Source organism: Cajanus cajan, chromosome 5, assembly GCF_000230855.2.
Source record: "Cajanus cajan strain Asha chromosome 5, NIPB_CcT2T_4, whole genome shotgun sequence".
Classification (NCBI taxonomy): domain Eukaryota; kingdom Viridiplantae; phylum Streptophyta; class Magnoliopsida; order Fabales; family Fabaceae; genus Cajanus; species Cajanus cajan.
In genome coordinates, this window is record NC_138521.1 from 28,294,569 (window position 1) to 28,322,052 (window position 27,484).

General features: G+C 40.2%; 1 protein-coding gene across 1 annotated transcript; it reads left to right on the forward strand.

Annotated features, from left to right (window-relative positions):
• Positions 1-15,663: 15,663 nt before the first annotated feature.
• LOC109800505 (pathogenesis-related thaumatin-like protein 3.5) lies at positions 15,664-22,054 on the forward strand. Its single transcript, XM_029271944.2, has 3 exons — positions 15,664-16,209; positions 17,337-18,024; positions 18,502-22,054. The coding sequence occupies exons 1-3, from the start codon at positions 16,146-16,148 to the stop codon at positions 18,638-18,640; spliced, it is 891 nt and encodes a 296-aa protein (XP_029127777.1). The 5' UTR covers positions 15,664-16,145; the 3' UTR covers positions 18,641-22,054.
• The last annotated feature ends 5,430 nt before the right edge of the window (positions 22,055-27,484 follow it).

Genomic DNA, 27,484 nt, shown 5'->3' on the forward strand with positions numbered 1-27,484 from the left:
AATACAATATCCTTTTCACATAGGCCAAAAATATAAAATGAAGCAAATTTAATCAAAGCTAAATATAGCTACATAAAAACTAAAACTTCATATTCACAAAGATCTTCAAGAGGGCTTCTACCTCAATAGTTCGCAAGAATGTAGAATCACGACAAACATAAGCCTTATATTCATTAGAGAAGAAATGCATCGAGAGAGAGATGAACCAATGGGGACAAAGAGAGAGATGAACACAACCAGGAGAAAGAGCTAAAGGTTGCACTACTAGAAATTTGCAAAATAGCGACCGAAATTAGCGACCAAAATTTATCATTTGCTTTTTTGCGACTGATTTAGCAACCGATAATCAAAATAGCATCCAATTTAACAACCAAAATAAGTCTTCGCTAGAAAATCGGTCGTTATTTCGGTCGCTAAATAAGAAATTTTGATTTTTTTAGCAAAGGAATCAAATTGGGTTTCTATTTCGGTCGTTAAATTAGAAATTTTGATTTTTTTAGCGACGGAATTAAATTCAGTCACTAAATATTAGTTAAAATTAGCGACGGAATTGAATTTTGTCACTAAATGTTAGTTAAAATTAGCGACGGAATTGAATTCGGTCACTAAATAAAAATTTTTGATTTTTTAGCGACGGAATTAAATTCAGTCGCTAAATATTAGTTAAAATTAGCGACGGAATTGAATTCGGTCGCTAAATCAGAAATTTTGATTTTTTTAGCGACGGAATTAAATTCAATCGTTAAATATTAGTTACAATTAGCGACAGAATTCTATTTGGTCGCTAAATATTAGTTAAAATTAGCGATGGAATTGAATTCGGTTGCTAAATGTTAGTTAAAATTAGCGACGAAATTTTATTCGGTCACTAAATAAAACTTAAAAAAATTATAAATTGCTTAAAAGTGATGATAATATTATTGTTGAGTATCAATCCCATTTTCTTTTTTTGTAAGAGCAAGACATTAATTTATAATAAAAAAATATTTATATCCACTCCTACATAATTAATACCAATAGTTATTTATGTGAAAAAATATTTAGAGGTTTTTTTTTATGATTGGATTTTTAGGCATTTTTTAATTAGAGTATATGAATATTTTAAAATTTCTTATTTATTTTGATCCATATTTATAATATATATTTATAACTTATGATAACTTTATTTTTAAATAAATATTTATATTTAAATTTTATTGATAGAAGAGATGTGATATCTTAAGGAAAAAAAGAATTATAACATCGTCTCTTTTTCTAATAGGAAGAGTACAAATGTATTTTCTTAACTATTAGTATTTCTTTATTGTTGTGTGATAAAATTGATTATTTTAAATTATTTAACTAGAATCTTATTAATAATTTACTATATGATTTTAATATTTTTGTATAACTAATATATGATTTTAAACTTGATATGAAAATATTATGATATAACTAGATAAGATTTTAAATTAGTATTTTATTAATGGTTATAATCAGAAAATAAAATAAGGATAAATACATCTTTTGAATTTTATATCTTAGATTTAAGATGAATAAATATATTAAGTTAATTAATAATTTATTTAAAATGTTAAAATTTAATTTATAAAAATAATATTTTAAAAGAGAAGGGTTATAATAACATCGGTGTAACTTTTACTATGTATTACATCGCTCAATAAATTTATATTAAATGTGAATTTTATAAATTCAACCGTTAGATTGAAAGTTTTTTACTCTTAGATCATATATACAAAATTTTATATGAATTCAAGATGATTTAATACTTCATTCTTGTAAAACAAAATTGACGTAATATATATATTTCAAATAAAATATGAGCACTTTGATTACTTTTAAGTTGTTGTTCAATTTTAACAAAAATTGATATAAACATATAAAGTGATATGAACTTTCAATCTAACGGTTGGATTTACGAAATTCACATTTAATATAAAGTTATTGAGCGGTGTAATACTTAGTAAAAGTTATACCGGTGTTATTATAACCCTTCTCATTTTAAAATATATAAATTATTACTTAAACTTTTAAATTTATAATAAATAATTTAAATTGTATCATAAAATTAATTTTAAATAGAAATAAGTAGATTGTTAATTATAAAAGTAAGTATATATATAAATAAAGATTAATTAAATATAATATAATAATTATTATTAGTAATATAATTATTATATATATTATTATATATTTATAACGGTCCGGATACACCAAAATGATAAGGATCCAAAGATAATATAAGTATGAGATTGGATAGTTGAGGATGACTTAAATGAATTAATTTGTACTACTTATACTAACAATATGCATCTGCTTTTCGGTAGCTTATCTCATCAAAACTTCACAGTTAAGCGTGTTTGACTTGGAGTAATATAGGGATGGGTGACCTTCTGGGAAGTTTCCAAAAATTATATAATTAAGGTCAAAACATGCTAAAAAGTTAAGTATTGTGAAATAAAATCCTTAAGAGACCAAATATGAGTGGTTCGTAGCGACCAAATTTGCGACGTCTATAAAATTTAATAAAATAAAAAATAAATATTTAGCGACCGATTTATTCGGTCACTAATTTGGTCCCATACACTTCAGCGACCAAAATCTTTGCAACCATTTTGCGACCGAATTAGAGATCGAAATTTTTGGTCGCTAAACAACGATGAAATTTTTTTTCGTTGCTAAATAGCTTAACGACAAGGGTTTTAGCGACTGATTAAATTTAGTTGCTAAGATAAACAGCGACCGATTTTAGTAATTTAGCGACCGATTTTGGTGGTTGCTAAATTGCATATTTTTTGTAGTGTTGAAGACAGAGTGAGGGAGAGCTTGAGAGCTCAAGGTTGAAGACCAAGAAAGTGTGAACAAGTGCAAAAAATTTACTTTCACCTCTTAAAAATAAATTATTGGATTCTATCTAAAAAAAATATTGGATTATAACATTAGGAAATTAAATATTCGAATAAGTCAATGAAAAGATTACAATATTAAGGATTAAGTTTTTTACTGGTTGTTAAATTGACACGTGTTCTTACCGGAAATCTGCTGTAGAGCTGATCTGCCAGGTAAGATCGGTGAGCCTCCTTCACTGGTATGCTGGTGCTCCAAGACGGGAGTGGTACCTGCAAAAGAGACTCCGATGCTAAAGTTAGGGTTTGTATGAGTATGAATCTCGTATGTATAATGCACGTACCTTGATGTGTATTAGGGTTTTGTTGGGCCTTGGGCCTGAGATTAGTTGTGATTTGATTAGGTAGAGGATCTCGCCTAGACCGAGATTCCCCGAGATCGGTTACGATCTATTTAAGTGCCGAGCTGACGCCGTGTGGCGCGTGTCCGAGGTCAGCTCGTGCTGTGGTACCGAGCTCGGAGCTCAGCTTCGAAGTACAGATAGTACACTAGCCCCCCAAGCTCCGAAGACCATAGGTCGAGGAGTTAAGACCGAGCTCGTTAAGATCTATTTAAGTGCCGAGCTAACGCCACGTGGCGCGTTAATGGAAGTGACGGTTATGTAATGATGGTTTGCGTTTGTCATGATGGTTTTCCATTAATGTGTCGTCAGACGTGCCCCTTGGCTGACACGTGGCGTGGCCGTTTTGAATTTGGGAGAAAACCTTCTTTTCTCTCACTCGCGCCTCTTCACCTTTCACTTTACTCTTTTCGTTTTCTTTCTCCCTTGGCTTCTAGCGCAAGCTGCTTTGTGCACCTTCGCTTCCGTCCAGTCTCCGTCGCTGTTTTCACAATTTCCGCCGCCGTTTCCGGTAACCCCGTCATTATTAGGGTTGTTTTGTGAGGAAGAGTACCAGGTACTTCCTTTCTACAGTTTTCTTTTTTCTTTTCCCCAGATCTTTTTTTTTCTTCTTCCCAAATCTTCTTTTTCTTTAATGGCTGGTGGAAGTGGTGCCGGTTCTTCTGCGCCTGCCAGGGGCAAGGCACGCGGCAAGGCGACGGCTACCGGGAAAGCTGCTGTCGAGAAGAAGGACCCGCCTCTGCCCAAGGGCCTAGAGCCAGGCATCCCTGGTTACGACTGGGTCAGGCGTGAGATGGCGGGGGTCCAGAGCATTTTTCGCTCCTTTCTTGAGGTTAATGGGATCCCGAGATTGTGTAGGGTTTGTGACCCTTCCATTTCCCGGATGATCCGGCTTGAACCCTGTTAGGCCGGTGAGGGCGTGTACATGGGGAAGTCTACCGACCCTCCCCATTTCTATATGTACCACTATTTTTTTAGGGATTTAGGTGTCTGTCTTCCCTTCACTCAGTTCGAGTGTGATTTTTTGAACTTTGTCAACTCGGCTCCTTGCCAGTTGCACCCCAATAGTTGGGGTTTTTTGAGGGCTTTTCAAGTCCTGTGTGCAGTTTTAGGGATAGAGGTGTCTCTTCTCGTCTTCCTTCATTTTTACCAGTTGAAGTTAGGCGTTCCGCCATACGGCATACTATCTCTGAGTGGGAGTAGGGATGGGGGTTTGTTTACTCTCTACTCCCAGTCGTACAAAAATTTCAAACAAGAGTTTTTCCGAGTCGCTCTTGTGAATATCGACCCATTGGAAGATGGGGTGTTCTACTTCGGCGGGCTGCCGAAATTTCCCTTCTATTGGTGCCCCCAACCGTCTAGGTTTCATGGGTGATAGACCATGGGCCAAGGGCCCAGTTACCAGAGCTATGGCTAGAAGAATACAAGAAGAGTTGGACCTTGTAAAGACTAGTGGACTTGCCAAGCCCAAGGTAGTCTTCACTTGGAATGCTCTATCATGAAGAGAAGCCTAGTTCTACTTGTATATATTGTATAGTTTCAAATAGTCTCTTGTATAGGTTATTTTTGCCTTTGTATTTTTGAGGCACTTTATTTGCTTTTTCCTAGTGTTTGTATATTGATTTTGAGGTAGGTTACTTGGAGAGTTTAACTCCATTTAACCTCCCTAGTTCATACTTTCATTTGGTATTTTTTCAGTAGGGAAAAGGGGGTGCTTTTAGCAAAGCTAGGGAGTGTGCTTAGAAATTGGGCCTGAGTTGGGCCTAGGCTAAATTTTGCATATTGGACTCATTTTGCTCCTAATTTTTCATAGATTTGATTTAGCTAGGTTTCATCATCATATGATGAACCTAACTAAACCAAATTAAAGATTTTCAAATTAATCTTGGAGCCATTTTGAGACCAAGGCCGCCTAGCCCAAAAGACTTCCTCTTGGCCGAAATTTCTAAGACTTCTCCTCTTGGTTTTGAAGCTTGCCTTGCAAGCTACTAAACTAAGGGAGGTTAAGCCAACCTTACCATGGTTCTTAAGTGAACCATGGTCAAGGTTAGCTTCTCCTAGAAGCTAGCTAAAACCGTGGGAGTTAAGTTCACCTTACCATGGTTCCTAGTGAACCATGGTTAAGGTTAGCTTCTCCTACAAGCTACCTTATCCTATATATTTGTTTTCTATACTCTTGTAATCACTTTTGAGCAAATTGAGAAATAATAATCAGATTTCTCTCATCAAGAGTCTTCCTCAAAACCGTGGAGAACTTTCCCTCCTAAGTTCTCTCCAAAGTTCCTCAAACCTTAGCCTAGGTTCCTTAAACTTCTTCATCCAAAAGGAAGTAACCGAACCTCCTTCTAAGGCTTCACCTCCATTGAAGATTTCTTCAAGGAGAATTCAAGTTTCAATCCAAGGTCTACCTCAAGAGATTCGGTCCTAAGCATGGAACAAAGTGGAGGAACATCAATCTCCTCACCTAGCTCCATCAATGGGGTGGGCCAAGTGAAGCTAACGGCTTCGGAGGCGGCTGCCATCGAGAACCTCGCCGCGCTTCCTCGTCCGCTGGATTGCAAGCTCGTTCTGTCGCTTGTGAACTCGGCGTACAGGGAGAGGGAGAGTGAGTATTTTGTTTTTTGGTGGTTTGTTGGAGTTTGTGTAAATTCCCTTTGCTGATGTGTTTTATTTCCTGTCTGTAGGTATCATGGGGAAGAACTTGTGGCGTGAGCTAAAGCATCGCTACAATGTTACCGAGCTCGACGTCCCCGAGCCTCGAGAGGAAGATGCTTCCCCCCTGAAAGTTAACCGAAAAAGAAAGAGGGGAGCGAAGGAGGTCGGGGGGACCTCTGCCCCTCTAGACGTCGAGGAGGTGAACTCCAAGGCTGCCGATGCTGGTGCGGTGGACCTTACCGAGAGTCCACTGCCCAAGGGGGCTCCTCAAGTGGCCTCTGATGGCTCGGACTGCCGAGCAGGTTGCTCAATCTGCCGAGGTGGTAAGTACCATGTCTCTTCGGCTTTTTGGTGTCTTCTATTGTGCTTTTCTGTGTTCTGACCTAGGGCCGTCTTCTGCAGGCAGGAGATGCTGCCGAGGCGGCGACCCAGGCTACTGGGCAGGTCGCCCAGGCTGCCGAGGTGGTGGCTCCAGCCACCGAGCAGGTTGCCCATGCTGTTGAGGTAAGTAGTGTTCCCTGATTTTCGTGATTTTCTGTATGTTGTCGTTTTTCTTTTTTGACATGGCGCTGGTTTTCGCAGGCGAGGTCGGAGGTTCCTATCGTGGACTTTTCAGTTGCCGAGCAGGGGACACCAGCTTCCGCCTCTGTCGAGGCTCGTGGCGAAGGGCCGAGTCTTGAGGTCCCCGTGTCCACCCCTACAACTTCAGCGCCGCCGTCTGGTTCGTCGTAGGAGGCTTCCTGGAGCCGATACATAGCCCACCGCTTCGGGAAGGGCCTTTCAAAGGTGCGATTGGACCATGTGAGTGCCTCGGCTGACATGGACTCGTTGTGGAGTGCGGGGGTGACTGCCGAGAAGTTCTTCCCTCAAGGCTCGTTGAGCTCCGAAGACCAGGGGCTGATAGACGAGGTCGGGCCCGTGGATAGTTTTGACGCTGCTCAGGTCCTTCTGCAGAGGGCTACGACCATTATGGGTCACTGGAAGCCTCGATGGTCCAAGCAGCAGGAGGACTTGGTCAGACTGAGGGGCCGAGTTCAACCCCTTAGGGATGAGAACAAGGTCCTGAAGGGGGATAATAAGGTCCTTAAGGAGGAGAATACGGTCCTAAATACCGAGTTGCGAGCCGCGAGGGGGGATCTTGCGAGGGTGCAGAAATCCCTGGAGATTGCTCTGTGCTTGAACGAGAACTATGCTTCTCAGGTGGGCGAGCTGCAAGGTTTGGCCTCCTCGTCCCGAAGTCGGGTGCGCTTCCTTGAAGATGAGATGACGTCTTCCCGTGGTCGGGTTCGCTCTTTGGAGGATGAAGTCACCTCTTTGAAGAGTGAATTGGTGACGGCGGCCGAGAGGCACCTTTGCGACGAGGTCGTGATTGGCGGCAAAGAGGAAGAGGTCGTCGCCTTGAAAACGGAGCTGGCGAGGCAGGAGGCAGAGAGCGGTGCTGGAGAAGAAGCTGGAGGAAACTGAACGAGCCATCGTGGTTGAACATAGGCGGGGTTTCCTCAAGGCGACTCGCCAGGCAAGGTTTCTTGCCCCGGGGTTCAACTTCTCTGCCATGCACGTGGAGAAGGTAGTCCGCTTTGGGAAGCTGGTTAGGGAGGACGACCTCGAGGGTAGCTCTAGTGAGAACGCCTCTGCGTAGGCCACTTTTTGTCGTAGCTGAGTTAATGTTTTTCTGTTTTACTTTTTGTTTGGAATTCAAGTATAAAACTTTGGGATATTTCTTGAGTATGTATATATATTCTTCTTTTCTTTTTGCGTTCTCGCTTTCATCTGCCTTTTGTGCTTTTTGGACTTAGTTTTTGCCGTTTGAGCTGTGGGACATGTGTTTGACGTCTTGATCTCGGGTTTTGAGTATGTCTTGTACGGGTTCGAGCTCGACTTCGGATTTTTATTATTTAACTCTTGTAAAGATTCGTACTCGACCTCCGATAAGCGTGCGATCATGTCGAGGTTCGAACTCGACCTTGGATTTTCCTTATTTAACTCTTGTAAAGGTTCGTACTCGACCTCGAGTTGATCATGTCGAGGTTCGAACTCGACCTCGGATTTTCCTTATTTAACTCTTGTAAAGGTTCGTACTCGACCTCGAGTTGATCATGTCGAGGTTCGAACTCGACCTTGGATAGGAGTGTTGAGGTTCGTATTCGGCCTCAAACTTTAACGAGGTTCAGACTCGACCTCCGATAAGCGTGCTTAAGGTTCGTGCTCGACCTTAAATTGGAGTAGAATGACTTTATTAAGGTTCAAACTCGACCTTGGATAAGAGTGTTGAGGTTCGTATTTGACCTCAAACTTTAACGAGATTCGGACTCGACCTCCGATAAGCGTGCTTAAGGTTCGTGCTCGACCTTAAATTGGAGTAAAATAACTTTATTAAGGTTCGAACTCGACCTTGGATAAGAGTGTTGAGGTTCGTATTCGACCTCAAACTTTAACGAGGTTCGGACTCGACCTCCGATAAGCATGCTTAAGGTTCGTGCTCAACCTTAAATTGGAGTAAAATGACTTTATTAAGGTTCGAACTCGACCTTGGATAAGAGTGTTGAGGTTCGTATTCGACCTCAAACTTTAACGAGGTTCAGACTCGACTCCGATAAGCGTGCTTAAGGTTCGTGCTCGACCTTAAATTGGAGTAAAATGACTTTATTAAGGTTTGAACTCGACCTTGGTGAGAGTGAAAGAGGTTGGTTCGATCTCGTCTTCTATAAAAACATAAAATAAGAATATAGATTGAGCAAAATGAGTCATTTTATTGATTATGTCTGTGTGCCTCGTTAAAAACCCTCTCAGTCAAAGACTGAGGCGGGAAAAGAGTGCACAACTCGTTCATACAAAATTAGTTGAAATGGAACTTAAGGAAGATTACGGGGATCGGTCCTCGGGCCAAGATCAGTGGCCTCCCTGCGGGTGATGTGAGCTACGGTGGGGGGATCCCCCTTGCTTTGCTTGCCGGACGAGGAGATCTTCAGACTCTCGGCATAACACTACCGAGTTGTCTTATGATTTGCTTTGACGGAGATGATTTTGCCGTCATTCCCTGGGAACTTCATGGTGAGGTGTGGAGTGGATACCACCGCTCCGAGCTGATTCAGGGTTGGCCTCCCGATGATGATGTTATAGGAGGTGTTGGCCTCCACGAGGAAGTATCGAACCATGATTCTCCTTGTATCCGGAGGTACTCCGAAAGTTGTCAGTAGGTCTACGTACCCGCGAGTGTGAACTCACTCTCCTGCGAAACCGACTAGGGGCTCCGTGTGAGGTTGGATGAGAGAATGGGGGACGTCTAGCCTGAGGAACGTCGGCCAGTACAGGACGTCGGCCGAACTCCCTTGGTCAATGAGTGTCTTCTGTACCTCCCAGTTGGCGACTTCCACAACGATGACCATGGGATCATCTTGGTTAGGGCTGACACCCGCATAGTCCTCGTCAGAGAAAGAGATCGACGGTGAGCTTTGGTGCGAGGCCGAGGTGGTAGAGTGGATGCAATTGATATTTCGTAGGTGCCTTTTCCGGGGCCGAGCTGCTGGCGCCTCCCCCGGCGAAACCACCTGCAATTGTGTTAATCACTCCCCGTAAGGGGGTTGTCCCTGTCTCCTGGCTTATCTCGGCTTGCACTACGCTGCCAGCATTTTGTTGGGAGCCAGAGGGTTGATCCGTGCGCGCTCCTGAACCTCGGCCTCTGCCCCGCCCCTGACCACCATAGCTCCCTCGGTGACCCTGCTGTCGCTGGATGTACTGGACGAGGTGACCTGCCTGGATGAGCTCTTCGATACGGTCCTGGAGCGTGCGACACTCCTCTTGGTGTGACCGTGGTTCCTGTGGTACCGACAGTGCTTGGATTTGGCGCTGTTGGGAGTGTGGCCTGGTGGTGGAAGGGCGAGTAGGTTGCTGTTGCTGGCTTCTTCCAGGATGTGGACTCTGGGTGCGTTCAGGGGAGTGTAGGAGTCATATCTTCCCCCTTTTTTTGCCCTGGCCGACTTCTTGAACTGGTTGTCGTTGTTGACTTTGATTTTATCGTTGTGCCCCTGTTTTGGTTTCGCGGGTCCTTTTCCGCGAACCTGGTCACGGAAGGCAGAGTGTTCCTCCATCTAGATGTAGCCTGCAGCGCGGGCGCGGAGCTCGTCCATGTCGCGGGGAGACTCACTACACAGGCTGTCGACGAATGGCCCAGGCTTGAGTGCCATGAGCATGGCATGTAGGGCGACCTCGGGATTCAGGTTTCTGATCTTAATCGAGGTGGCGGCGAACCGTTCCATGAACGCCCGGAGTGGTTCGTCGTCGTTTTGCCTGAGACTGGCCAGGGCGGTTGAAGTGACATGGTGAGGTCGGCTCGTCGCATATTGCGCGGTGAACCTCCTGACTAGGGTGCCGAAGCTATCAATGGACTCGGCAGGCAGTTGGGTGTACCAGTTGAGCGTGGCCCCCTTGAGCGAGGTTGGAAAAACCCTACACAAGATAGCGTCATTGTTAGTGTAAAGGTTTACCTGCGTCGTATACAGGTCGATGTGCTCATCTGGGTCCGTCGTGCCATCATAGCGATCAAGGTGGAGAGGCTTCCACCCATGAGGGAGTGGTGTCTCCATGATGCCATCCACAAAAGGGTGCTGGCGGAAGGTTGTCTGTAACATTGTTAAAAAAAAAAAAAAAAAAAAAAAAAAAAAAAGAAGAGGCTGATTCAGTAGCCCAGAACGGGCCGTTCCCAAATTGGAACGGGCCGTTCCAAGCTACTGAATTGAACTACATATTGTAGTTGAGAACGGGCCGTTCTGGGAAGGAGAACGGACCGTTCTGGAGGGAGAACGGGACGTTCTGGAGGGAGAACGGGCCGTTCCGGAGGGAGAACGGGCCGTTCCGGAGGGAGAAAGGCCGTTCCGGATGAGTTCCGGAACGGGCCGTTCTGTTTTCAGAACCGGCCGTTCTGGGCGTTAATTTTGTGCGTGATTTGGGAGTTCGGAACGGGCCGTTCCGAACTCGGTACGGGCCGTTCTGGGCCAATCCGAAAGTCTATAAATAGGGGGTTGGGGGCCTTCAGGAGTTTTGGAGTTTTTAGAGAGAAGTTTTAGAGAGAATGTCTCTGGGTCAGTGAGCTCCTTTCTCTCCCAAATTTCTCTGTTTGACTCCTTTTCTCCTCTAGATCACTAACTCCTTCTGACTTTTCTTGAAATTCAGATTAGAAAGCTTGTTTTGGGAGGACTGAAGTTCCGAGTTGAGCCTCGAGGGAAAATTATACTTTTGTTCAGTCTTTGGCTATCTGAGCCAATCTTCAGGTAAGGGAAGCTAGAATGTTTGTTATTTAAGTTGCATGTGAGTTTAGAAACTCAATTGATGCATGAAAGTTGAGGATCCATGGCTGGATCGGAGAATTCGCTAATTGTTCAAAGTCTTGGAAAAATGGGGGTTCTAGTGAATTTGATGCATCAGATGGGTGCATGTTGATTCTAGGTTTATTTAAGTTGTATGGAGTCTATGCATTGTATTTTGTGTTTGCATGTGGCTGGATTTGTTGGTGTGGATGAGAGTTTGTGAACTCTGTTATTGGAATTTAGGCCGGGCGCAGGTTGAATGCGCTAGGCGTGGATGAGTCTTGGGACTCTCAGGCTGGGATTAGGCTGGGCGAGCTCAGGCTACGCCGAGCGTGAATAAGTTTATGAATGAATTGATGCTTATGCATGTTTAAAGTTAAAGTTTTAGATCATGTATGTATGATATATGATGTATGGTGAGGTGTGATTCATATGTATGCTTTGTGATGATACGTATGAATGTTTGAATATGATATGACATGCGTATATGTTCATATGAGTATGATTGTTGATCATAATGGTGGGCAGACCATTATGATGTATGATGCATTATTGCATGTGATGTCTTATGACATGTGTATGATTGTTGATCATGATGGTGGGCAGACCATTATGATGTATGATGCATTATTGCATGTGATGTCTTATGACATGTGTATGATTGTTGATCATGATGGTGGGCAGACCATTATGATGTATGATGCATGATTGCATGTGATGCCTATGGCATGAGTCTAGCCTAGGACTTGAGGAGAGGAAAAATATTTTCGAACTGGAAGAGCTCACATAGAGTTTCTTGAGAGTGGTGTTTGGATAGACCACTGATATATGAGAGTGGTGCTCTGGGAGGCCACTGGATTTGGGAGAGTGGTGCTCAGATAGGCCACTGGGTTGGGTGAGTCTCCTCTAAGTCCTTAGCTAGTGTTGGAGCGGGGTATGAGGTCGAGGGTTATTCCCTTAACCAAGTACTCGGGAAGGTGCGTGGATCCTTGCGGATAGTCGGTGGGCGAACTCCACAATTGACTTGGTTAATGCATGCCAAGGTCGTGGTAAGCCCGTACCCAGCTGTGCTATACCTGACGGTGGATCTGGACTTCCAATTGTGTAAGTGACATCATCCGAGTAAACCCGAGGGAGGATTATATATTCTGTTTAGCTGTGACCGAGCGGGCGCATTGGGCGTGAAAACGGTTGGGGTGGTTTCGGTAGGATGGAATGTCACTTATACAGCTCTATTGTTGTGGAGATCTCCTAGGTGTATGCGTGACGACGCATTAGATGATTGATATGCATTGATATCTGTCATGAGATGCATTTATTGTATGATTATTAATATGATGAAGTGTGGTGTTTGACTTCATGATTGGTGGATTGTATTTTATGCATGAGTAGTATTGGATAGAGTGTATGGTGTGACTCTATGAATACGATTGTGTAATATAGATTATTATGATTCATTTGTGAATTCTAGCTTACCCTTCTGTTTCCATGTGGTGGAACTGCGATGATCATACTTGGTATGGGAGCAGATCAGGGCTAGCTTGGAGTCGAGGTGACCGCTGCGAGACGGGGAGTTTGATCCTCGTGTTAGGGTTACCATTTTGGGTAGCGATTTTTGTCTGTTTGACCGGCACTAGGAAATATTATTTTTGGGATGACTGTACATATATGGCATTTTATTTTGTATTTAAAGAATTTGGTTATTTTTATTCTTATCTATACCTGTATGTATGAGTTATCCAATTTAATATTTTCCTTAGTTCACTAGTAGTAGTGCGATTCCACTAAGTGTAGAGACCATGGCGGGTCGTTACATTGTCTGATCCCCTGGGATATGAGTAGGGGCCTTGTTGACTTCATGGGCCGACTTGTGTGTCGTGCATGGGACCGATGTGAGGCAGGTCGTTGAGTCGGTGCCCTAGTTGCGGTCCGGGGTTGAGAGACTGAGTGCTCCTCCTCCTCATTATGGTTGCTTGTATGAGGAGGATGATCGGAGTGGTGTCGAGGGAGTTGAGCGCGGATTCGCTCGTTCTCGGTGCGTAGTGCCGCCAGGTCGGCTTCATTAGCGGTACGCATTGCCGCTAGGTCAGTGTCGTGCTTGGCACGCATGTTTTGTAGGTCGGCGGCGTGTTGTTGCCGCATCTCTTCGACCTGGTCTATTAGTCTCCTCAACGCTGCTTCGTTATCCATGGTAGTTGAGTGATTTGCGTCGTCCGTTGTGCGTCTGCTATGGCTTCTGGTGAAAACCATAAGCGTGGCTGATAAGAGCTGTCTTGATCGGCCCCACGGTGGGCGCCAAATGTTCTTACCAGAAATCTGCTGTAGAGCTGATCCGCTAGGTAAGATTTGTGAGCTTCATTCACTAGTATGCTGGTGCTCCAAGACGGGAGTGGTACCTGCAAAAGAGACTCCGATGCTAAAGTTAGGGTTTGTATGAGTACGAATCGCGTATGTATAATGCACGTACCTTGATGTGTATTAGGATTTTGTTGGGCCTTGGGCCTGAGATTAGTTGTGATTTGATTAGGTAGAGGATCTCGCCTAGACCGAGATTCCCCGAGATCGGTTACGATCTATTTAAGTGCCGAGCTGACACCGCGTGGCACGTGTCCGAGGTCAGCTCGTGCTGTGGTACCGAGCTCGGAGCTCGGCTTCGGAGTACGGATAGTACAACACGTTTAATGAGTAAAGAAGTAATAAATTTTTTAGTCAAAAAATATATTTTATTATAATAATAAAACAAGAAGGAATCTACTTATTTCAAGATAAATTTCGATAAACTTACTCCACTCAATAATTCATGTTTTACATTAAGTATTTAACCGTTCAATTAAAAGTCTTTAATGTATAGATCAAATTTATAAAAATTATAAAAAAATTTAAAAATTATTTAATACCCCGTTTCATTAATTTAAATTAATAAATAATCATAAAAAAAATATTTTATATTATTTTAAATCTATCTAATAAAGTATCATATGATTTTTAATTTTTTAAAAAATTTATAAACTTGATCTTTATATTAATATTTTTTAATTTAATAGTTGAATTTTTAAAAATTTGATATAGAACATTAATTATTGAAAAAACAAATCTATCAATACTTACTTTTAAAATAAGTGAATTTTCTCATAAAAAATTAAAATTATTTTATTAGAGTGAAAGTAATTAAATAATAAAATAAAATATCAATATATTTTATTATATTAAATATAATAAGATAATTAAAATATAATTAATAATATATATTTTATAAAATAATTAATATTTAATATAAAAAAGAAAATGAACTAAACTTGGGTAACTGCCCCCACAATAGTCAACGTGGATCCGTCATTGATTATAAGTGATTTTTTTAGGTTCTGTGGACTTTTTTGGTCTTAACTCACGTAAGCTAGGACTTTGGAAGATCAAGGGTGGATTGAATCCATTTGACAGGTTTAGACGTAAATGAATCTCTTTGATTAAATACGTTTATTAAAGTAAAATTTTAATTATTACAAAAGATGTCAAACTTGGTTCATGAGAAACACAAGTACACTTAATTTATTATTTTTATGAGTAAGTTAGTTTACTCATCACGAATATGCTCAGGCTAATAAATTTTGAATTGGTTCAAAATAATTTTGGGCCTAAATTAACTTTATTAACCCAGTACATGTTTTGTATTAAACTAATTAAATTAATCTATTGTCTTTGACTCCATATGTAATTAATAACCGGTTATCTGAAATTTTACACCACCTCCCTAAATTTTAGGGGTTTTGGAAGAGTTAGATTTTAGACCAATAGTTATTTCTTTCCCACCCATTCTCTGTACACACATCACTCTCCATATTAAAAAACAAAAGAAAAAACTCAACTCATGATTCCACTTTCTTTCTTTGTTTCACATTCACGCTAAGTGACCACCATCAGCCCCAGTGCTTTAATTACTCACACCAGCGTCAAATCCGAAGAAATACGTGTTTTCTTATTCTAACGTTTTAATCCTGATTTAGGTTAACATTGTGGCCCTTAAAAATCACGTGTTTCAAAACAGTTTAATTTATCGGATTCCATAGCAACTCCCTTGTTGTCAATTAAAATAATTTGAAAATCTTTTCTAATAAATTTGTGTTATTTAATACGTAGTGAAAGTTGCTTTTAAAAGAGAAACAGCATCTCATTTTTTTTAAACATAAACTTTTAAACCAATTATTCTGCTTTGGGGGGAAAATACGTCAATTAGTGCGAAATGCGTTGTATTGCGTAAGGGTTTATGGCATTCATAGTAGGTTGCATGTGATCAAAGAGGGAGTTAGTAACTTTTGAGACAGGTTCAGGAGGGACAACATTCACATGAAAACTAGAGAATTCGTAAAAGAGTACCTAATTAATATTTGTTCAGTCCAACACTGATATCACATTTCAATATTTGTTCAAACTTCACCTAATTAGTTACATGATCGTGCCTTCAAATTTACCATAATTCTAACATCACATATTCACTTCCTGCATGCATGGTTCATTTATTTCTCGTAAAATATTAGTGGCCTTCCTTTCTGCCATTAACTCTTTATCCGTCAGCATGCAACACTGATCTAGATATATTCGAAAAGGTTGAGTCTAAGATCTTATAAATAAACAGATTCTTTGGATCTGGAGCTTATGAAGAAACCTCAAATCTTCACCAAACACACACACTTTGCGGACCTAGACTGTGAAGGCTTATATGCATGCATGTGCAACTGCTAAAGTGAGACCTGACCCATACCCTATACAATATGTGCCCCCAGTTGCATTGCACATGACCCCCATACCCCAGATTCTCTATATATTCCATTTACTCTTCTCTCACCCTCCACTGTTTCATACACCTCCAACACAACTAGCTAGGCAAAAGCAAACTAGTTCATCCACAATTTACATTCATTCACTAATTTACAAAATTTTCGACCATGACTGCCTCAACTCAATTTGCTGCTTCTCTGATCCTCCTATGTTTCTCTCACTTTCTAAGAGGTAGGTATCATGCCATGTAAATATTATTATTCAATGAGAAATAATACAAGAACACTTCTCTTTTACGCACACCACTAATTAATACTTATTATTTCTTTCATATTATACCACCTATATATCTTATATGAGGCCGTTATAATTATATCGATATAACTTTTACTAAGTATTACACCGCTCAATAACTTTATATTAAATGTGAATTTTGTAAATTCAACCGTTAGATTGAAAGTTCATATCACTTTATACATGTATATCAAATTTTGTTAAAATTAAACAACTTGAAAGTAATCAAAGTGTTCATATTTTAGTGTATTTTGAAATGAATATATTATGTCAATTTTATTTTATAAAAATGAAGTATCAAATCATCTTGAATTAATATAAAATTTTGTATATATGATCTAAGAGATATGAACTTTCAATCTAACGATTGGATTTACAAAATTCACATTTAATATAAAGTTATTAAGCAGTGTAATACTTAGTAAAAGTTACACCAATATAATTATAACCCCACTCATCTTATATACATATATTTTTTTAATTACTCTTATAGTTTTTATAATTTTATCAACTTTACGTTAAAATTTTAATAAATAATACATATAAGATGAAAACAAAAAATATTGTGTACAATGTGAAATGAGATTTTTAATTATAAAAACTAAAAGTTAAATAGGTGGAACTACATAGATATACGATAATTAAACCTACATTTTTTTTATATTCATACAGTAGCATGTCACATTTGGTCATGATTCTAATTGTGAAAAATTTCCAGAAAATGTTATTAGAAATGTGAAACAAGTGTAATAATAATTCATAAAATAAAATTTTATTTTACGTGTTCATCTCTTTTAGTTTATTGTATAATTCATTGCATAATTATCATTTAATTTGTATGTGATTAACACAAGTACACAATTCATTAACTAGTTAGATAGTATGTTATTTTTTTGGATAAAAACTAAGTTCAATCCCATATGTACAATTTTATTTCAAAGCAATAATATTATTATTTTATTTTTGGATTTCATGCATCGGAAAATAAAAACACACGTTCTCATTCTTTAAGTTGGTTATCCAAACTAACCTCTAGGAACTAAGATTTTGTTGTACTTCTCCAGGGTCTAATTCAGCAACATTCACAATCGTAAACAAGTGTAGCTACCCAGTTTGGCCGGGGCTTTTGTCCGGCGCCGGAACGGCGCAACTCGCCACCACCGGCTTCGCCCTGCAGCCCGGCGATTCCAGCGCCGTCGCGGTGCCCACCGCCTGGTCCGGCCGCCTATGGGGCCGAACCCTATGCACCACGGACTCCGCCGCAAGATTCTCCTGCGTCACCGGAGACTGCGGCTCCTCCGCCGTGGAATGCGGCGGCGGAGGCGCCACCCCGCCGGCAACGCTGGCAGAGTTCACCCTAAACGGCGCAGGCGGGCTGGACTTCTACGACGTGAGCGTGGTGGACGGGTACAACCTGCCGATTCTAGTGGAGGCGCAGGGCAGCGGGAACTGCACGGCGGCGGGGTGCGCGGCGGACTTGAACGGTGGGTGTCCGGCGGAGCTGAGGGTGAGGACGGCGGCGAGTGGGTGGGGCGTGGCGTGCAAGAGCGCGTGTGAGGCTTTTGGAGATCCGAGGTATTGCTGTAGTGGGCCCTACGCGACGCCTGAAACATGCGAGCCAAGTTCGTACTCGCAGGTTTTCAAGAGCGCGTGCCCACGCGCTTATAGCTACGCCTACGACGATGCCACCAGCACCTTCACTTGCGCCTCCGCAGATTACCGCATCACTTTCTGTCCCTCATCCTCCAGAAGGTAATAAAAAATTGGTTTTTATATTTTAAATTCAAAACACTTTATTTAATAAAACTACATTTATGGTTGAGTAACTGAGTAATAATTCTTCACGCTGTTGGTATAAAAATTATTTTCTGTTACATATTATATTATTTGATGGTGACATGGATCACTTTCAAAAGCTTTAAATTTTGTTAAAATTAAATCAAATTCAAATGATTTTCAAAGAATTAAAACTATATTATCAAATTTAGCAGAATATATATCATCCTGACTTTTATATATGACTCTTTTTTTTTAATAATCTAGCATAGTCTTATACTGTGATTATATAAGTTTTTGGTCTTTTAAGTTAGTAGTTAAAAGTTAAATTTTATTACTTGCATACAAAAATCTTGTTAACATTTATTGATTAATTACAAATATAATTCTCTCTCTCCCCTGAGAATATATTAAATAACAAAAATAAAGATTAAAGACATTTTCTTTATGCAGTTCGATGAAGTCAGGGAATGGGAAATTGCCAGTAGCAGTAGATATCTCAGTTGGCCGAACCAATGCTGACAAGTCATCGAAGGTCATGCCAATGGCTATTGCCGCTGTTTTATTAACAATATGGTGGCAATTCAATTAGCCATTAGGTGTGGTGTGGGTACATTACATTGCATGTTTCTTTTTTTTTTTTTTTTTTTTTGTCTTTTTTTCTGTCACAGTTCATTTAGGGATGAGATATATAGCAAATAGCAATCATAACTCGCCTCACAATTCCAGAATCGGGATTTTAAATCGTATTTTGGTCATAAAGATGGTTGCGTTATGTATATATTTATTGGCATTTAAGTTGCAAGCTAATGCAATTGTATAGTGTACAATTAGGGAGTGATACAGTTGCAGAGACAACCACAACTAAGATGTTGTGGTGCATCACATTGTGCTTTTAGTGATTTTGGACGCAAATATTGTCTTTCCATATCTATTGGCAAAAATGATCCAAAAAGAAAAAACAAACAAGGGCATTTTGCAAATTTTATTTCTGTTTCAAATGACTAAATGAGGACATTAGGTATCATTTGGATAAACGATCTTAAGTGATAAATATTGATAAAGGAAAATAACGAAGTTAATATAAACCCAATGCTTCACGCAAATTATTCACCACCAAACCAATTCTAGTAAATTTTCCTAAAAGTAGAGGAACGCTGATCAATAATGTGAATTCTATAAAATAATAAATGTCTAATATATTGTGTATTATTTGCTAAAATTATGAGAATTCTATTAAATAATAAATAACGTTAAAAAGAGGGTGATATGGATCACATTTAGTAAAAAGTATGGTTAATTAGTATTTTTCAGGTATTGGTTAAGGAATTAATATGTAGTTTTTATTGAAAATTAAATTAAAATTACATGAATAAGTGAGTTGTTATACGGTTTGACAAAAAAATATTTCTCTTTTTATTCATTAACGAGTGTATTTGAGGCATTGATTAACATTCTTCATTAATAAATTCTACATGAATTTTATCAAATAATAATGAGCGTGTTAAAATAAATATATTAAAGAGTAATTTGTTAATGTGTGTGTGAAAGAGAGAACCATTTTATGTGAAAGTGAGAGGAATAAATGTTAATCATCAAATCTTATCTTGAATTGATAAAACAAAAAAATTAAGTAAATAAAAGAGAAATTATATTTTTTTAACTAATAAAAAAAATAATTATAATTTTATATATATATAAAAAAATAATCTGGCACCCCCAAATTTTTTTTTTATGTTTCGCCACTGGACTTGCATGGTTTATACATACTTTTCTTATATAAATGTTAGGAGTTACCAACAAGTTTTGAACTAGCAAAGAATTACTATTCATATATGATTCTAGTGGTTAATCGCATTGTCGAGTAATCTTGGACAGGCTTTTTAACCCATTTGTTACTCTCATTGAAATATATATTATCAATATGATGTTGTTTTTAAAATCATATTATTGCTTTAAGGTAGCCAATGTTGGGTATTGTTTATCACATAGTTTTTTTCTTTCTATTAAAGTGACTCATATTATCAATATGAGACTGTTTTGAAATATATTATATTAAAGTATTTAATATTGGGTGTTGTTTTTCATACAGTTTTTTTTTCTCAAAATTTTTGTCTTAAACTATAGTGACACATATATGATGGAAGAGTATGGACCAAGGGTTCAACTATTAGAGTCATGACTACGAGATTATAGGAAGATTTGACTGCTTCAAAGCTTAGTAGGTCCAATGGGTTTGGTGGGCTCAGGGTACTCTTTACGTGGGATTTACAGTAATCCACCTTATTTATACTTAACTTTGTAGTGTAGAATTTACATATTTTTTGTCTTGTATTTCTGGGCCATCTAGATTAGGTTTTTAGGTCATAGGCTCAATGGGTCTATTTTTTTGGGCTTTATGAGTCTTGAGTATTTTGGTATCTAATATTGAGCTCATTTTGCTTTTCTTACTTTTTTCTATTGATTATATTTCATAGGCCATTAGAATAGGAAAATAAAGAGAAAACATAAATAGGCAAAGTTGCTAGACTCAACATTACATTTAGAGGTAATTTGAGTTGCATTTGGGTCAAATGTTTTGAGCCAAGGGTGGCTACACATGGGACGTCCCAAATCAACTTCAAATTACATCCAAATGTAATTTTGATGCACATTTGAACCGGTCACATGGCTTGGCACATGGATTGACCGAGAAATTTGAATTCAAATCCCATTAAAATTCAAATTTATGGCGCCCAAAGCAAAGGCATGGATTGACACCAATTGTGATGCTTCCTTGGCCTATAAATTTGGTTTCTCTATCTCATTTGAATCACTTTTGCATATATGAGAAATCTGAACTTTTTGCTTCAGCCATTCTCTCCCAAAACTCACCGAAATTAGCTTGCTTAGTGTTAAGAGTCTGAGAGCTTCTACTCTTGATCTGTGAGCATTCCTTTGCTCTCCTTGCTTGAATGCTTCCTTCTCTAGCTTAGGATCAAGTGTCTTGTCTTCTATTATGGAAAATCAAATCTAGAACTTATCCTCAAGGAAGAAGATCATGATCTTGGAGTAAGGAAAAGGAGGTTCATCATCCACTTCACTTGCCTCACTCTATCATTTTTGGTATCTAGTGCATGGTTGCTTCCTTTGAGGTTCAAGTATTCTTTTCACCAATTTTTTTGTGTGAAATTCTCTTCCTACTTATCTTGAATGTGTTTTGCTGATTGGATTTAATTTTTTGCAAATGATTTGATAGATCCAAGTTGTGTGATTGTGTTTTTTTCAATCCAACAATCACCTTGTGTCTAGGAATTCAACTTGTGCTAATTTTGATTTGTTTGAGTCTTGTTCTATTTTTTTCTTTTTTATTCGGTCAATTGCTTTAATTGCATGTGATTTTTTAATTTTGAATCATTTTAAGTTGTCTAGAGTCATTTTTAGTCCTTATAATGTCAAAAATTCAAGATATGCTTAGTTAACCTAGTTTTACAATTTTTTGGTTTGTGTAATTTGAATTTGGCCGAGACTTGTTCTTCTACTTTTGGTGCTTTGGTGCTTTTAACTTTACATACTTGAGTTCATATCCATTAGTAGATTATTGATGGATTCTTAGTGTTAGGTTTCTATTATGTCTTTTTGAGTTTCAATTCAATTTGCTTCTAAATATCAAGTCAATTCCAGTGTCAATATAAGTTTGATTTCCAATTTTTGGTGCATGACTTATTAGCTTTAATTCTAGAAAATTGTTGCTGGAAAATAGAGGATAAAAACAAAGAAAATGAAATACAAAGTGATTTAGAAGAAAAGAGAAAAGAAAGACAAAAACCCTAAATCCTAAATCCTAAACTTTAAAACTTACGTAGCACTTAAGAGCACAAAAAATGGGATGTGAGAATCCTAACAAAAAATTTCCGATGCTCTAGTTAAAGGGTATTAAGTCACTAAAATTTTGTTTTAGCAATGGCCTAATGGTCCTTTTTTTAAACAACTCATTATTTCAGAAAGATGCTTATTATTTTTCTCTCAATGTTGCTAATGCCTTCGTGAGTGAGATAAAAAAATATACCACATTTCCTTTGTGATTTTGTAGTAAAAAAAATTGTTATATTTACTCCCAACAAGAGCAAAGGAAAAAGTAATAAGATGTTTTTCCTTAGCATTGAGTTTTGTTCCGGCCAAAAGGTGGACTAGGGTTTTTTCCTAGGTCAAGCCTCAAAACCAGAGCATTCACAAGTGTAATCTGCCCTCTTAGCCTTAGGGTTTTAGGTTTTATACTTCGTCGTTCGTGGGCTTTATGGGCCCCGTGAACGTAGGGATTTCCTCAACCGTTCTTGCTACGATGCCGCGCAACGAGTGAGGATTAGTCAAGTCGGATTTTGACCGACTATGCCTGTGCCAAGGGTCCAATCGGGTATGCGCCAAGCGGTCCCCTTATAGGCGAGTGGAGTCGACTCGCTTAGGGATGTCAACTCGGTTGTAGGCCGAGTGGCTTCCAATCAGACAGAGGATCAAGTCGGGTTTTTACCTAGAGGGTACACCAGTCAGATTTTTACCTAGACGGTACACTAGCCTTCCAGCCCTGAGCCGATAAGGCGAGAGGGCTTGTGGCCTGGTAACATAGTCGGGTATCGACCGAGTAGAGATCAGTCGGATTTTTACCTAGACGGTACACTAGCCTTCCAGCCCTGAGCCGATAAGGCGAGAGGGCTTGTGGCCTGGTAACATAGTCGGGTATCGACCGAGTAGAGATCAGTCAAATTTTTACCGAGAAGGTACACTAGCCTTCCAGCCCTGAGCCGATAAGGCGAGAGGGCTTGTGGCCTAGTAACTTAGTCGGGTAACGACCGAATACTTCTTCGGATGAGCAACGTAACGGCACGTATGTCATCCTGGGAATTGGGGGACCTCTCGGGTCTTGACAAGACGTGTCTTTTCCTCTGGTCGAGGAAGGGACATGCATTTATTGCAAAGACGGCGTTTCAGGGGTGTAATTAATGACGAAGCCACGCGGCGGCATTTGCTACCAGGGTTAATGAGGTGGGGCCCCCTTGGCCTAGGGGTTACAGCGCCCCACGCGCGTTGTGGCTTTTGGGTTTTCCCCCCTCACACGCGGCCCTTCACCTCTATAAATAGAGGCGGCCTCTCATTTTTTCGAGTTATTTCCTTTTCCCCCTTCGCGAGTCTCCTTCTCCGGCGGTCTCTTTCTTCTCCTTTCTGGAGCTACGACGGTCGACGGTGGTTGTCCCTGTTTTTAGTGGGTGAAGTGGTGTGAGAGACCCTTAGGTACGCGTATTTATTCTGCTATTGTAGTGGTTTTCTTGCAAACCTTTGGGTTGTAGGTTAGTCTAAGTTTATATTTGCCATGGCTGTCGCGAGTTACGGGGAGTTATATAGATGGGTTAAAGATGATGCATTAAAATGTGAGTCTATGATAAATTCTTGGGAGGCTATGGATAGCTTTTGTAGAGACCATGTGGTTTGTCGTGATGGGAACGACGTAGTTATATGTGAACCCTGTGTTGACAAAGAACCGGTGTGTATTAGTTCACCCTCGATGGAAAAGTTCACGTTTTGTTATACGACTCTCATTTCTAAAATTAGGTTGAGATGGCCCCTTACTGACTGTGAAAAGGGGGTACTTCAGGCCTTGGGTGTTGCCCCGACCCAATTGCACCCCAATAGTTGGGCCTTTGTTCGTGGTTTTGAGGTGTTGTGTGCGGGGCTCGATATAGCCCCGACTGTAGATAAGTTCTTCTACTTCTTTGAGAGTAGGATTAGCAAACGCACTAGCTGGGTGTCTGTTAGTGGGGTTTCGGGTCGGGGAGTGTTATCATTATTCCAGTCGTCCTATAAGGACTTTAAAAAATATTTTTTCCGAGTTCGTAGCATGCCGGGTCATGAAAGTGTGTTAGAGGGGTTCCCTTTGCATTGGAATCAGAGGCCGAGAGCATTTGGTGGTCTAGATTCTGCGAAGCTTTGCGAGAGTGATCAGGGTGATGTTAAGAAAATTGAAGAGTTGAAAACCCTATTCAATACGGGGAAACTCCTAGATCTAGAGAGTAGGCCTCAAGAGTTGAAAATATACATAGGTATACTATCGTTTTGAATGTTGAGAATTTCCTTTCCGTTTAGCTTTCTACTTCTAACACGACTTGTTTATGTACTTTTTGCAGAGAGAATGGCAAGCATGAGCAACCGGGAAATGATGAAACTCTGGAAACAACAAAAAGTTTCCCAAGCTGCTGTGGTGGGGGAGTCGGCGACCGAGAAAATTGTGGAGGCCGGGAGTCCTGCAATTGTGTCGAAGGCTGTCGGCGAGGCTTCGCACAAACGGCGCAGGGAGACCGATAAGGGTGTATCGGTGGTGAACCTGGAGACGGTAATGGCCACCGAGATGGAGAAAGGTGACATGGAAGTTCAGTCTGCTGAGAGGACTCTGAGTGTATGTCTTGGCGAGAATTGGGAGCCAGTGGACCATGGAGTTGATCGCGACCATGTGGCTTCTTTTTGGGACGAGAAATTTAATCACAGCGCTCATATTCGGACTACCGACTTGCTGGACGGAGACCGAGAAGACCTGGAGAAAATGAGTGCTTTTTCCATCGCTAAGGGCATTGAATCGCTGACAAATCGCCTCTCTGCTCTTTCACTTATCAACGAAGACAAGATTCGTGGGTTGGTGAGGGAGATGAAGGTGCAGGGGAAAAGGATTGCTTCCTTAGAAGAAAGTTTGAAAAAGAGCAAAGCTGACTTCAAGTGGGTGGCCGATGAACGAGATAAGTTACTGGAAGGGCGTCGCGTCTTTGAAGGAGAGAAACAAGCTTGGGCTGCCGAGAAGGCTGCGATGGAGTGCGAGTTGGCCGAGATGCGCCTAGCCCGGGACAAGTCGGCCGATGCTGCGAATGTTTTTGAGAACGAATTGTCCTTGATGAAGCTTGAGGTGGAGAAACTCCAGAATGACCTTCAAGCCGCGAAGATGGACTCTTTGACGAAATTTGTTCAAGGCTTCGATGCAGCGACTTCCCAAATAAAATTTCTGTACGCCGATCTCGATATTGGGGGCATGGGCTACTTTAAGGAGATTGTTAATGGTAAATTGGTGGATCCTCCCGAGGATGACTGAGTGTTGCCTTATGATGTTGCTCTTACCTTTGTATTTTTAGGTTTTTTGTTAATCGTTTGTATTGACTATTGTGACCCTTTGCTTTTATATGAAATCTATGTGTTACCTTTGATATGAGTTGAGTGACTTGGTGTGTGTGAAGATGTTGATCCTTGCTGAGTAATGACGAATTTTGACGGAGCCAATCGGCCAAAATCTAATTGCTATGTTGACGCCAAAAAATTTTTTTAAGTTAAAAATGAATATCAAATCATCTAGTCGGCTAAATACCGACTAGGAAAATGCCAAAAATTTTCTAAGTCTTAAAATTGAATATCGAAACATCTAGTCGTCCAAATACCGACTAGGGAAGCATTAACAATTTTTCTAAGTTAAAACGCGACTTGAACACAAAGTCGGTCAAAAAGTTGATCGGGAATATTTCTAAGTTAATCAAGAATTTTGAAACATCTAGTCGTCCAAATACCGACTAGGAAAATGATGAAGAGTGCTTAGAAAGTAGATCTCCCATATAATCGTCCGAGTGTCGATTCGGTAAAATACCCAAAATTTTGCTAAATTCGAAGTGAACATCACATCCTCTAGTCGCCCCAGTGCCGGCCTCTAGTACTGGCTAGGGAAATATATATATATATATAAGTACCGACTATGTAAATGCCAGAAATTTTTGCTAAGTTTGAGATAGTGCGGACCTTGTTTACAGGCCTCTTAGAGCCGAAGTTATGGTAATTTGAACCTACAATTAAGCATTGGTTCGTTCTTGTCACTGATTCATTGAACTACCCGTCCCGAGTCGGATTCCGTCTCGGCAGAAATCCGACCTGAGGACTTAATCGGTCCAAGACTTGTTTATAGATACACGGTCGGCTAAAATCCGACTTGAGACTATCAACTGTCCAGTCAGTCAACTTTGTCTGAGTTATATATATTCGCCTCGTCGGACTATTGCCGACAATCACGAGTTTCATCATCAATCGAGTTATTTATACTCGCCCAGTCGGACTTTTGCCGACAATCACGAGTTTTTTCAATCGAGTTATTTATACTCGCCCAGTCGGAATTTAACCGACAATCGCGAGTTCTTCGAGTTATTTATACTCGCCCAGCCGGACTTTTGCCGACAATCACGAGTTCTTCGAGTTATTTATACTCGCCCAGTCGGACTTTTGCCGACAATCACGAGTTTTTTTAATCGAGTTATTGATACTCGCCCAGTCGGAATTTAACCGACAATCACGAGTTTTTTCAATCGAGTTATTTATACTCGCCCAGCCGGACTTTTGCCGAAAATCACGAGTTCTTCGAGTTATTTATACTCGCCCAGTCGGACTTTTGCCGACAATCACGAGTTTTTTCAATCGAGTTATTTATACTCGCCCAGCCGGACTTTTGCCGACAATCACGAGTTCTTCGAGTTATTTATACTCGCCCAGCCGGACTTTTGCCGACAATCACGAGTTCTTCGAGTTATTTATACACGCCCAGTCGGACTTTTGCCGACAATCACGAGTTTTTTCAATCGAGTTATTTATACTCGCCCAGCCGGACTTTTGCCGACAATCACGAGTTCTTCGAGTTATTTATACTCGCCAAGTCGGAATTTAACCGACAATCACGAGTTTTTTCAATCGAGTTATTTATACTCGCCCAGCCGGTCTTTTGCCGACAATCACGAGTTCTTCGAGTTATTTATACTCGCCAAGTCGGAATTTAACCGACAACCACGAGTTCTTCGAGTTATTTATACTCGCCAAGTCGGAATTTAACCGACAATCACGAGTTCTTATCCATGTAAAGAGAAAAAGGTCATGAAAGGGAAACAGTCAGATGACATTTATTAGAATTGGGGAGGGTGGTGCCTCATTAAAAACCTCCTCAGCAAAAACCCCTCATATTTTTACGGGAAAAAAATAATGAGTTAGGAAAAGAGTGCACCTAATACAAAAGGGGAGAAAAGTCTAGCTATAATAGAAACGTAGGTTTGCAGCATTCCACGTTCTCGGTATCCTGCCTCCATCCAAGGTTCTAAGTCGGTAGGCCCCTTTGCCGACCACATCATCAATCTTGTAAGGGCCAACCCATTTAGGCGATAGTTTGTTCTTCATCTGTGTAAGTTGAGCGCGCCTCAAAACTAGGTCGCCTACGACAAAATCTCTTGGGTTTACCTTTGTGTTGTACTTGAAGGCTGCTCTTCTCTGCGCCGCTACTTGATTTATTCTTGCTCTTTCTCTTGTTTCTTCGATCAAGTCTAAATCAATTCGTCTTCCCTGGTCAGATTCTTCTTCAGAAAAAGCGGTAGTGCGTACTGAAGGCTCTGCAATTTCAATCGGG